The sequence below is a fragment of the Schistocerca serialis genome, chromosome 2, assembly GCF_023864345.2.
Source record: "Schistocerca serialis cubense isolate TAMUIC-IGC-003099 chromosome 2, iqSchSeri2.2, whole genome shotgun sequence".
In the NCBI taxonomy this organism is placed as follows: domain Eukaryota; kingdom Metazoa; phylum Arthropoda; class Insecta; order Orthoptera; family Acrididae; genus Schistocerca; species Schistocerca serialis.
The window spans coordinates 374,859,409-374,872,132 of record NC_064639.1 but is presented as its reverse complement, the minus strand read 5'-3'; the positions used below and the strand labels follow the sequence as shown (position 1 = coordinate 374,872,132).

The window sequence follows — 12,724 nt, the reverse complement described above, 5'->3', positions numbered from 1 at the left end:
GCAGGAACATTTGCCATGACCTTTTCTTGCTCTCCTTATTTACGGTCGAGCGTTGGCTCTCATGGCTGTGACGTTATCAGTTGTTGGGCAGCATTTAAACTGTCAAAGAGCCACATTCCTGTCCCGGATTGCTGAATGCTACTCATCAGTCTACCAACGTAAGGTTGCCTCCTAAGATGACCTGAAGGTGTTGGGATGGATAAGTCAGCAGTATCAGTGGTCCACCCTTCTTGGGTGCTGTCATGGTGTTCGAACTCAGCCAGCTGCCTGAACAGCATCCTGTCTTTCCACAGTGGATGTGAGCCCATAGAGGATGAGGTTGAGTCTTGAGGGGTAGATGATGTCCTGAGTCCGACATCGAGGTCCATTAGCTCTACCGAATAATTTTGGGAGATGTCAGAGAGAGTGGCATCAAAATCGTCTTACTGTTAATTTCCTGACTTCATCAGTGATGGAAGCTTGGCCTTTGATTTTCAGCCCGGTATAAGCTTCAGAGACATAGCTGCAGCTATTTTAGTGCAGCATTGGCCGACGCCCCACACTGAACCTTTTGAGGGGCTGGGAGATCTGCAATGGTGACAACAATGGCCATTTCTGAAGTTCTTGGGGGAGGCACAGGCATTGAAATAACTGCTGCACCACTAGTGCATTGACAAATGCAGCGGCTAGTGCTGACATTGGCAATCTCTGTTTGTGAAGCACCATCAGCATTCTGCACTTGCTGTTTCAGAACTGAAGCATAGGACGTAATCAATGTTGGGGACAGCATGGCTTTATAAATCCTTTTAGCCTCACCATACAGGATGCACTTCTTAGTCTTATGCTCTTGTATCTTTTGTTCTTCAAGATATATGCTGCTGTTCTGACTGCAGACAGGGTGATCCTCAGAGCTGTTCACACACTTCAAAGGTGATGAACATGTGACTCCTTTGTGGGTAACCATACCACATTTGCCACAAGTGTCTTCTCCCTTACACCTACGAGTAGTATGCCCAAGGGGCTGGCATTTGCCAGATTAGCCACAACTGGTTTCTCTTTTACAACCATCAGTAGTATGCCCAAAGCACCAGCATTTAGCACATTTCCGACAAGAGGCTTCTCCCTTACACCCATGAGTAGTATGCCCAAAGCACTGGCATTGGAAACCATACATTGGGTTGGGTACATAAGGCCGCATGCTTAGGTGAAGGAAACCTGCCTTAATGTGCTCTAGAAGTTTCGTGCAGCTGAAAGTCAGTATAAACGAGTTGGATTTGGTAACATTGCCAGCCACCCTTTTCATGATATTCTGAACGTCGACTATTCCTTCTTGGACCCACTCAACTTCCATTTCTTCTTTGGGAATGTCCACCAGATCCTGGCACATCACAACACCTTTGCTGTAATTCAATGCAGTGTGGAACTGTGTGTCAATGGCATATTTCCCAAGGTATTTCACTTTCTGGAGTTGTGTTGCCTGCTGGGAATTATTTGTTCCAAAAAATAGTGTCCCACTGCATAACCACTCGACTCATTTTTAATGTTCCTGCAATGCCCTCTAAACCCTTTTGAATGTAAAAAGGGGAGACATTTTCAAAGATGCCTTCTCTTCTTTTAAATATCCAAAATACATTCTGACCTGCAGCATGCATTCTGTTAGTAAATATCTAAGTGGTCTTAACAACTGAAGAACCTGGAGGGCTCATCACATGAAACCTCTTGTGTGGTTGGGTGGTGGTACCTCCATGTGGCACACCAGTTCTGCTGAGAAAAGAAGAAGAAATTTCGAGGGGTCCATCTCATTCCCACAAGCAGCTAGGGAAGAACGAGTCACCCTAGACAGGGCCCTGTGTGTCTAGGTAAGCCTGCACCCAGCAGACAAATGCTGAGCCCCTGAGGGTTGGGATCTGGATATCCATCCTGAAATATCACACAATTTTCATCCCTCATTAAGGTTTGTGTTTGTATACACTGTGCTGAAAAGTGAGACATTCCAGTCACACCACTATTTTCTGATTCAGTTTCATAAACAGTAGGTCTTAAGGAGACAAGTCATGGAACTTCTAATGTAATGACAATGGCTAAAATTCAACAGGTATTGCAAAGACAATATTCTATCATAGATTTGTACCTATTGATAAAATTGAGATAGGCATCTTGTGTGATGAAATTAATATGGATTGCAAGAGAAGTAGTGATCCATTTGAAATATTATAGTTAGGTGTGTATTAGTGAACAATTTTTTAAAGAACACTTCATAAAACTATACGAGACTTTTTGTAACTGATGTACTTCAGATGACAGCTGCTGACAGTGCAGTCTTTGACACAAGCATGTACACATTTTTGTACCTGAGAGGGATTCAGATCTCTTGCCCAGCCTGAGTAGTGAAACAGAAGCTTGGTCAAAGGTCCTCCTGCTGTGTAGTCACTCAGTTGACACAAGTTCCATGGAGAGAGCAACCAGCAAGTGTGGTAAGTGCAGCTACTGGCACATTAGTGTTAATGAATACCACAGCCAACCATTTGTCTTTACTCTCTCACATAACCAGTGAAGCTTTTGTCTATGCACAATACGATTATACTGAGGTCAGCCTTGCATGTTTCTTGATTTGGATTACTCTCTGGATGGATTTGTCAGGCATCTTGACAAACGTCACTGCGTGTTCCAACAGCCCCTGTGAGAGCGACCGCAAACTTTGTTTCTACCAATGTCTGTACAGGACAGAAGAATGGTGATGAGAGTGTTTTCCACCACACAATATCACAGTGTTAAAGATGGATTGCGACTTCCTGAAGTTGAGGTAGCAGCTGTTGGAAATGCAACAGCAAATGTAATCCGTCTAACAACTGGAAGAAAGGTAGGAAATATCAACATCAGCAACAGGTGTTATAATTTCTGCAGCAGCAACAGCTACTACGATAGCAGCCTGCACCAGTAGCAATGTTGCCTAACCCTCAGACATTTACTTGCTCCAGCAAAACAATTTGATAGTTGAGTGATCTTTGTGTACCATGTTGCCTTCATCACAAGACACACTGAGTATCTGAATCTGACTGTCAGAGTGTTCCCTTACTGTATTTTAATAACAAATTGTATTAAGCGGTACAAAAATTACCATCATTCTCAGACCCAAGTGGTTTGAGTTTTTATGATATTTGTGGTTTGCAGACTGACTACTATGCCATGGTCACCAAACCCAAGTTGTAATAATGTGTTAGCAATATAGCCAAACATACACACAATGAGCTGCAGATTTACTAGCTGTATGACAGAAGTATGATTTTTCATGTAAACCGTGAGGCTCATCCTATACTAAATCTTTAATCCGTGACACATCATAAGTGTAGTCACAGCAAAACTAGATAGGTTATGAAGTATGGGGGTAATACCTTCAGCATCTTTATGTCTGCACGCAACTATGTAATTCAAGGGAGAAGGTTCCAAGACGTGCTTCACTCATCACATAAATGTAAATACTGGCATAAATGAGCACTTTTGCTACATATCGTGTTAATAACTGAAAAGGATCAAAGGAACACTACATATGTAGACATGCCACATTCCACAAGGTGCATTTTATGTGTGTTTATTTTTACTTGTGGCAAACCTCTTTGTAATTTTCCTATAGTCAAACCTGTGTGGAATGTGCAATAACCCTCCACTAAAATGTTACATAGCAAGAGTTATGAACACACAATGGAACATGATGTACAATGAAAAAAGTTTTCAAAGATCGGAAGATGACAGTTTTACTTGTTGAAACTGGTCAATAAAAAACAGGTTTGAATGCGACCTTGGCCATAAAAAAATTCTGTAAAGTACATACAGAATGCTTCTTCTCATTTCTCTTTATGAGAAACTTCAATCATAGTCATGATTTGCAAAGCACGCTATGTGCTAAAAACATTTTTTGTGTAAGTTAAACAATATATTTGCATGTTGGTGCCACCTGGTGACAGTTTCTGTAAATGCACTCTCTGCCCTGCCATGAGCTGCATGTCCATTCAGTTCCTACCTTTATGCTGTTGGTTTGTGAAATTACATTTTACATCAATTCCATTTCACCTCAACAAACACATTTGGCACCATGTGTAAATTATATTTTCATTTCAGTAATCTTTCTTTAATACAGTATTAAGTTTTCTTCTGTACAAACCTATAAGAAGAGCTTGCTGTTTCTCATTTTCTGCTCGCAGCATAACCTCTTCGTGCTGTTGACACACATGTTCTAGATGCTGTTGAAGTTGCTCTAGTTGTTGCTGTAAGTGTTGTATCTCAGAATTCTTCTCTATAGCCAGCTGCTGCAATGACTGCTGCATACGTTTTTCCAAAGATATTCGCACTTGTTCCTATGTGTAAAAGAAAACATAAGGTAATCAGCACAATTCACAGGAAATATTCTCTGCAGCTATTTTTAGCAGCCACTTCTCATCAGTACATAAACTAAAATACTAATCATGTCAGCAGATGAAAGTAACAGAATGAGTTCTGATATTGAAATATAGTTCTCAACTTCAGCATATAGTGTAAAAACTGCTGTCTAATAAATTTTTTGATTGAAATAATGCTGATCATTCTTGTCCTTAATATATTATTCATTCATAAGGTAAACCAAACAATGGAAAATCCAGGCTTGAATTGCAACATGAGAAGGAATAGTTTGCTGTTCAGCAGACAGAGAGGCATTCAATGGCTGACATGCACATTTAAAAGCAGATTGTTAGATTCATTTAGCTATCTATCTACTTTTAAATATGCTTGTCTGCCAGTGAATGCCTCCTCTATATGTTGAGTAACAGTCTACCCTAATTCGTATTGTCATTCATAAGATAAAAGAGAGAGTTAGGAAAAATGTATAAAAACTATTAATGAAACTGCCATGGGACAAACATAAAACACACATTTCTGAAGCCCTATATAATTGTTTCTCAGATGAGCATTATATACTAATGCCTAAAAATTTATTTACCTTTTCTTCAGAAAGTTTTCGTACATTATCCTCATTGGATTTACGCAAATTTGAAAGGGTATGTTGATATTCTGCTTCTTGTGTACCCGACTGCTGTGTGAGTGAGGTCTTTATATCTTGAGCACGCTTTTCTGAAGTTTCAAGTTCACGTGTCAGTCGACAAACCTGACCCTTGAGTGACTCTTGTTTCACTAACAGATCCTGCTGCTCCTGCTCCAGCTGCACACGTCTAAGGAATCAAGAAAAATTCATCATGAGCTAAGTCATAATAGGGTTTTCCTTACTGAATTATGTTGGTGCAATCAAGTGGTGAAAAAGATGTTTTTCACAATTTCATTTGCAAAGTTTGCAACAGTGACATTCTTAAAGGCACAATAAACTACATACAACAGTATCTCAAGAATTCAAAAATAAAAAAAGGCAGTAAGCTAAGATAAAGAAAAGAATTACCACAATATAATTACTTTTCTCTTTCTCGGCAGTAAGTTTTGTATCTGCATGAACAATGTGACTTTTAGGCCACCTACTTGATTACATTAATCTAATAGGCTTAACATTATTCACTAACCTCTAATTGAAAAACAAAAAAACTGTTTCTGAAGCTTCATCAGGAATATTTTCACCGAGACAGAAAATGCAAGCATCAGGATATTGCAACTAACATTTTACACTGTAAATTCACTTAAGGGAAAAGAAGAAGAAATCCAGACCCCAGGTGTGGCAAAAAATAAAATAAAAATTACTGCTTTGTAAGATGGCACGTTCCAGAGTAAAGGGCCCTGCATCAAGTGACATTCAAAGTACACTTACTGCAGATTTAGAAGTTTTAAGAGTGCCTTTAGCATAAACCTCAATACAAGGTGAAAACAACTAAGAAAAAAGAAAGAAAGCAAAGCATCAAAGTCCCTTACAAAACGCCAAAAACAACAATTTGCTGACCAGAAATGCAATGAATACCTGGTTTTGATTATTGAGAGTTTAGGCTTGTTCCTACATCTACATCTATAATCAGCAAGCTGGACTGTACTTTTTGTATCACTTCACCTGTTCAAATCACAAATGTTTTACAGGGAGAAAGACTGCTGGTATGTCTCTGTAGGAGTTCGAATCTCTCTAATTTTAGTTTCACAGTCTTCTCTCGTGATAAATGTAGGAGTAAGCACTATATTGACTGACTGCTCTACAAAAGTATGCTCTAAGAACTTCAACCATAAATCACATCATAATGCAGAATGCCTCTCTTGCAGCATCTGCCACTGGACTTGGATGAGCATCCCTGTGAGACTTCCATGCTTATTAAATGAATCAGTAATTAAATATACTGTTCTCCTTTGGATCTTCTCTAAATTCTCTATCGGTCCTATCCGGTACAGAACACAGACTGCCAAGCAATATCCAAGTGATGGTCAAATGAGAAATTTGTAAGCTATCTTCTTTGTCTCCCCAATGAACCATCGACCTTGCCGTTGGTGGGGAGGTTTGCGTGGCTCAGCGATACAGACTGTCGTACCATAGGTGCAACCACAAAGGTGGGTATCTGTTGAGAGGCCAGAGAAATGTGTGGTTCCTGAAGAGGGGCATCAGCCGTCTCAGTAGTTGCAGGGGCAACAGTCTGGAGATTGACTGATCTGGCCTTGTAACACTAACCAAAATGGCCTTGCTGTGCTGGTGCTGTGAATGGCTGAAAGCAAGGGGAAATTACAGCTGTAATTTTTCCCGAGAGCATGCAGATTTACTGTACGGTTAAACGATGATGGTGTCCTCTTGGGTAAAATATTCCGGAGGTAAAATAGTCCCCCATTTGGATCTCCGGCAGGGACTACTCAAGAGGACGTCGTTATCAGGAGAAAGAAAACTGGCATTCTGCGGATCGGAGTGTGGAATGTCAGATCCCTTAATTGGGCAGGTAGGTTAGAAAATTTAAAAAGGGAAATGGATAGGTTAAAGTTAGATATAGTGGGAATTAGTGAAGTTCAGTGGGAGGAGGAACAAGACTTTTGGTCAGGTGAATACAGGGTTATAAATACAAAATCAAATTGGGGTAATGCAGGAGTAGGTTTAATAATGAATAAAACAAAATAGAAGGGTGGGTAAGCTACTACAAACAGCATAGTGAACACATTATTGTTGCCAAGATAGACATGAAGCCCACGCCTACCACAGTAGTACAAGTTTATATGCCAACTAGCTCCACAGATGATGATGAGATTGAAGAAATGTATGCTGAGATAAAAGAAATTATTCAGGTAGTGAACAGAGACGAAAACTTAATAGTCATGGTGGACTGGAATTTGATAATAGGAAAAAGAAGAGGAGGAAACATAGTAGCTGAATATGGATTGGGGGAAAGAAATGAAAGAGGAAGCCGCCCGGTAGAATTCTGCACAGAGCATAACTTAATCATAGCTAACACTTGGTTCAAGAATCATGAAAGAAGGTAGTATACATGGAAGAAGCCTGGAGATACTAGAAGGTATCAGATAGATTACATAATGGTAAGACAGAGATTCATGAACCAGGTTTTAAATTGTAAGACATTTCCAGGGGCAGATGTGAACTCTGACCATAATCTATTGGTTATGAACTGTAGATTAAAACTGAAGAAACAGCAAAAAGGTGGGAATTTGAGGAGATGGGACCTGGATAAACTGAAAGAACCAGAGATTGTAGAGAGCTTCAGGGAGAGCATTAGGGAACGACTGACAAGAATGGGGGAAAGAAATACAGTAGAAGAAGAATTGGTAGCTTTGAGGGATGAAGTAGTGAAGGCAGCAGAGGATCAAGTAGGTAAATAGATGAGGGCTAATAGAAACTCTTGGGTAACAGAAGAGATATTGAATTTAATTGATGAAAGGAGAAAATATAAAAATGCAGTAAATGAAGCAGGCAAAAATGAATACAAACGTCTCAAAAATGAGATCGACAGGAAGTGCAAAATGGCTAAGCAGGGATGGCTAGACAACAAATGTAAGGATGTAGAGGCGTATATCACTGGGAGTAAGATAGATACTGCCTACAGGAAAATTAAAGAGATCTTTGGAGAAAAGAGAGCCACTTGTATGAATATCAAGAGCTCAGATGGAAACCTAGTTCTAAACAAAGAACGGAAAGCAGATAGGTGGAAGGAGTATATAGAGGGTCTATACAGGGGCAATGTTCTTGAGGACAATATTATGGAAATGGAAGAGGATGTAGATGAAGATGAAATGGGAGATATGACACTGCGTGAAGAGTTTGACAGAGCACTGAAAGACCTGAGTCGAAACAAGGCCCCAGGAGTAGACAACATTACTTTAGAACTCCTGACAGCCTTGGGAGAGCCAGTCCTGACAAAACTCTACCATCTGGTGAGCTAGATGTACGAGACAGGCGAAATAACCTCAGACTTCAAGAAGAATATAACAATTCAAATCCCAAAGAAAGCAGGTGTTGACAGATGTGAAAATTACCAAACTATCAGTTTAATAAGTCACAGCTGCAAAATACTAACGCGAATTCTTAACAGACGAATGGAAAAAACTGGTAGAAGCCCACCTCGGGGAAGATCAGTTTGGATTCCATAGAAATGTTGGAACCCGTGAGGCAATACTGACCCTGTGACTTATCTTAGAAAACAGATTAAGGAAAGACAAACCTACATTTCTAGCATTTGTAGACTTAGAGAAAGCTTTTGACAATGTTGACTGGAATATTCTTTTTCAAATTCTGAAGGTGGCAGGGTTAAAATATAGGGAGCGAAACGCTATTTACAATTTGTATAGAAACCAAATGGCAGTTACAAGAGTTGAGGGACATGAAAGGGAAGCAGTGGTTGGGAAGGGAGTGAGACAGGGTTTTAGCCTCTCCCCGATGTTATTCAATCTGTATATTGAGCAAGCAGTAAAGGAAAAATTCGGAGTATGTACTAAAATCCATGGAGAAGAAATAAAAACTTTGAGGTTCGCCGATGACATTGTAATTCTGTCAGAGACAGTAAAGGACTTGGAAGAGCAGTCGAACGGAATGGACAGTGCCTTGAAAGAAGGATGTAAGATGAACATCCACAAAATCAAAACGAGGATAATGGAATGTAGTCGAATTAAGTTGGATGACGCTGAGGGAATTAGATTAGGAAATGAGACACTTAAAGTAGAAAAGGAGTTTTGCTATTTGGGGAGCAAAATAACTGATGATGGTCGAAGTAGAGAGGATATAAAATGTAGACTGGCAATGGCAAGGAAAGCGTTTCTGAAGAAGAGAAATTTGTTAACATCGAGTATAGTTTTAAGTGCCAGGAAGTTGTTTCTGAAAGTATTTGTATGGAGTGTAGCCATGTATGGAAGTGAAACATGGACGATAAATAGTTTGGACAAGAAGAGAATGGAAGCTTTCGAAATGTGGTGCTACATAAGAATGCTGAAGATTAGATGGGTAGATCACATAACTAACGAGGAGGTGTTGAATACAATTGGAGAGGAGTTTGTGGTACTACTTGACTAGAAGATGGGATCGGTTGGTAGGATATGTTCTGAGGCATCAAGGGATCACCAATTAGTATTGGACGGCAGCGTGGAAGGTAAAAATCATAGAGGGAGACCAAGAGATGAATACACTAAGCAGATTCAGAAGGATATAGATTGCAGTAGGTGTTGGGAGATGAAGAAGCTTGCACAGGATAGTGTAGCATGGAGAGGTGCATCAAACCAGTCTCTGGACTGAAGACCACAACAACAACATCTTCTTTGTGGCTGGACTATATTTCCTGAGGATTATTCCAATAAATTTCAGTCTTGTAAATAACAGATTTCAGCTATCAGTCATCCTTTTGAAATTTTATTGGCAGATCTAGATTTCAGCTAGAAACTAGTGATTCTCAATGCACTATCATTTTTGATCAATGCACGTAATGCCTGTTGGTCAGGCTTCATCCACAGTTCATTGAATATTATTAGTATTGAATTATTAGTATTCAATGAACTGTGGATGAAGCCTGACCAACAGGCATTACATGCATTGATCAAAAATGGTAGTGCATTGAGAATGGCTAGTTTCTAGCTGAAATCTAGATCTGCCAATAAAATTTCAAAAGGACGACTGATAGCTGAAATCTATTATTCACAAGTTGATATAACAGTTGCTGCATGCAACAGCCTTCTGAATGGAGGGTAACCTGATGAAATTTCAGTCTGCTATTTGTCTTACCTGCAATTAGTTTTAACTGGTCGTTCCACTTTAAATCACCCTGTATGCATATTCCTGGATGTTTTATTGAAGTAACTGCTTCGACTGATTGTTCTGCAATCAGGTTATCATACAATGATGGGTCTTTCTGCTATTTATGTGCAATAATTACTTTTATTTGTGCTAAGGGTCAACTGCCACTTCCTGATTTAAGTGTCGATCCTCTGTTGGTCTTCCTGCATCTCATGATAATTTTATAGCATTGTGAGGATAGTGACTTCTCTGTATTGTATACCACAGCATCATTCACAATAAGTCTCATGGAAATTTTGACATAACACACTAGGTCATATACATATTTTTTTTTTTTTTTTTCATTAGGTGGCAGTGTGGAACTGTACTGAACATCTTCCAAAACCAAAAGTGAAGGATCACTGCATCAACCTGGGAGCCTGTATCTACTGCTTTATGGGTCTTGTGGACAAACAAAGTGAGCTGGGTTCATACAATCATTGGTGTTGGAACCCATGTTGATTCCTACAGAGCAGATTTTCTGTCTCCAGAAGTGTCATAATATGTTGGCATGAAAAATGTTCCAAAATTCTATAACAGATGATGTCAGAGAATAGGTTTACAGTTCAGCACACCTGTTCAATGATCCTTCATAAAAATTTCTCCAGGGGCTATGGCACACTGTTGTTACAAGAGGAGTAAGTTCTTTTGCATGCTCTATGTAGAATCTTACTGGTATCCTGTCAGGTCCAGTGGTCTTTCCTCCATTGAGCAATTTCATTTGCTTTATTATCCAGCGGCCACTTATTTCAATATCTGTCACTTTGACATTCAATTTAAAGGAGGAATTACAGTGCAGTCTTCTATAGCGAAACAATTTTGTGAAAAGACATTTAGTATTTCGGACTTCTCTGTGTCATCCTCCAGTTTGATGGCATTATGGTCACAGAATGTCTGGACAGATGGCTTCAATCTGTTTACTATTTAACATGAGACTGAAACATCTAAGGATTTTCTGTTAAATCAGTTGATAGAATTTTACTTTCAAATTCGTTGAACACTTCATGCACAACTCTGCTTATGCTATATTTTTCAAGTAAGACATTTACAAAATTTCCCATGATTCCCTGCCCATAATACCTGCCCTAATTGTCTGAGCCTCCCCATCTTTGGCTGCAAAGTTGGAACCTCCACCTAACCTACAACATGATCAGGAAATTTTGCCCTAAATATTCTCAAAGTTTCCCCTCAAACATTCTGCCATTACTGCTCTTGAGGCAGGGGGGTCTACAAAAGCATCTGATGACCGTATGCAATCAGACTTTAAAACTTGTCTTCCTCCAAATTATTTCACATTTGGAATCTGTACTAACCTCACCAGATGTTACCATATTTTTCACAACAATAAACAGGCCTCCACCATCAGTGTTCAACCAATATTTGGGATATACATTCCTATTAGCATTTAGAAATCCATTGTTATTAACTCCTGGTTTTAGACAGTTTTCTATCCCTGGTACCATATTGGCTTTGTTATGTTTATAAGCGAGACCAGTTCTGGGACCTTTCCAGAGACACAGCGTTAGTTAAGTGATACTATATTAACATTTTCTTCCTCTAATCTGCCATGACACATCCTAGTTTCTTTGATTAACGAGGTTAGCATTCTTCCCTGTTTGAAATTGGAACACATCTTCTTGGGCCTGTGGACGGATTTCTCTATACTACAAAACCCACATGTACATGCCACAAGCACCCCATTACACCTTTTTTTTATAGTGTACTATACTAACATTTTCTTTCAATAATCTGCCATGACGCATGCTAGTTTCTTTAATTAATGAGGATAATATTCTTCCCTACCTGAAATCAGAATGCATTTTATCGGTGCTGTTGAGGGATTTCTCTGTCCAAAAAACCCACATGTACATGCCACATGCACTCCATTACACATTTTTATAGTAGTTGCTTCCTCCATGAAGTGTACACCTGACCTAATGAGGAGGGGAAAGGGAAGGTTGGGTCTCCTACAATTCTTCGCCCAATAGCAGAGGTTAGCAAATCCACATCCAAGATCTTCACAGAATCGTCTGAGCCTCTGGTTTAAGTCTTCCATTCAGCTCCAAACCAGAGGACTGGGACTGGTTCTGTAAATGATGCTGCAAATGCTAACTCTGCTTACACCTTGAGAGCAACGCTAATTGCTTTCACCAAGGTGTGTCAACTTAAGCCACAATTAGTGGCCAGGTGCAGCCCATATGCTCAGTCACTTCTAGCAGAACCTCTTCCACCTCTCGGACAAGATCCACTGGCAGGCAAAAAGAACAGACAGTAGCCTTCTCTCCCAACCCTAAGAGGTTTCATCACCCACATACCACTGGAGCTCACTGCACCTGTTCTGACTTTCTGGAAGATCTGCCCCAGTTTCAACAGGTGAGGTGTCTGAGGTGGCTCAGATATACTTTCAGAAGTGGGGAATACCTCAAACCTGTCTTCAAGGGACAGGGGTACAGCTGTGCGGCCAGTGCCAGAAGGTGAAAACCTTCTACCCAGAGATTCATGTCCCCCCCCTCCTCCCCCATTATTTGGCAATTACTGTCA

The 12,724-nt window shown here is 39.9% G+C and overlaps 1 protein-coding gene across 1 annotated transcript in view; it reads right to left on the bottom strand.

Moving 5' to 3' along the window:
• The window catches only part of LOC126455555 (rootletin), a 232,425-nt gene that overhangs the window by 99,946 nt on the left and 119,755 nt on the right, over positions 1-12,724 (bottom strand). The window contains exons 16-17 of the mRNA XM_050091311.1: positions 4,952-5,180; positions 4,139-4,331 (exon numbers count right to left, since the gene is read on the bottom strand). Coding sequence (XP_049947268.1) covers positions 4,139-4,331; positions 4,952-5,180 — 422 coding nt within the window. The remainder of the gene's footprint in view (positions 1-4,138; positions 4,332-4,951; positions 5,181-12,724) is intronic.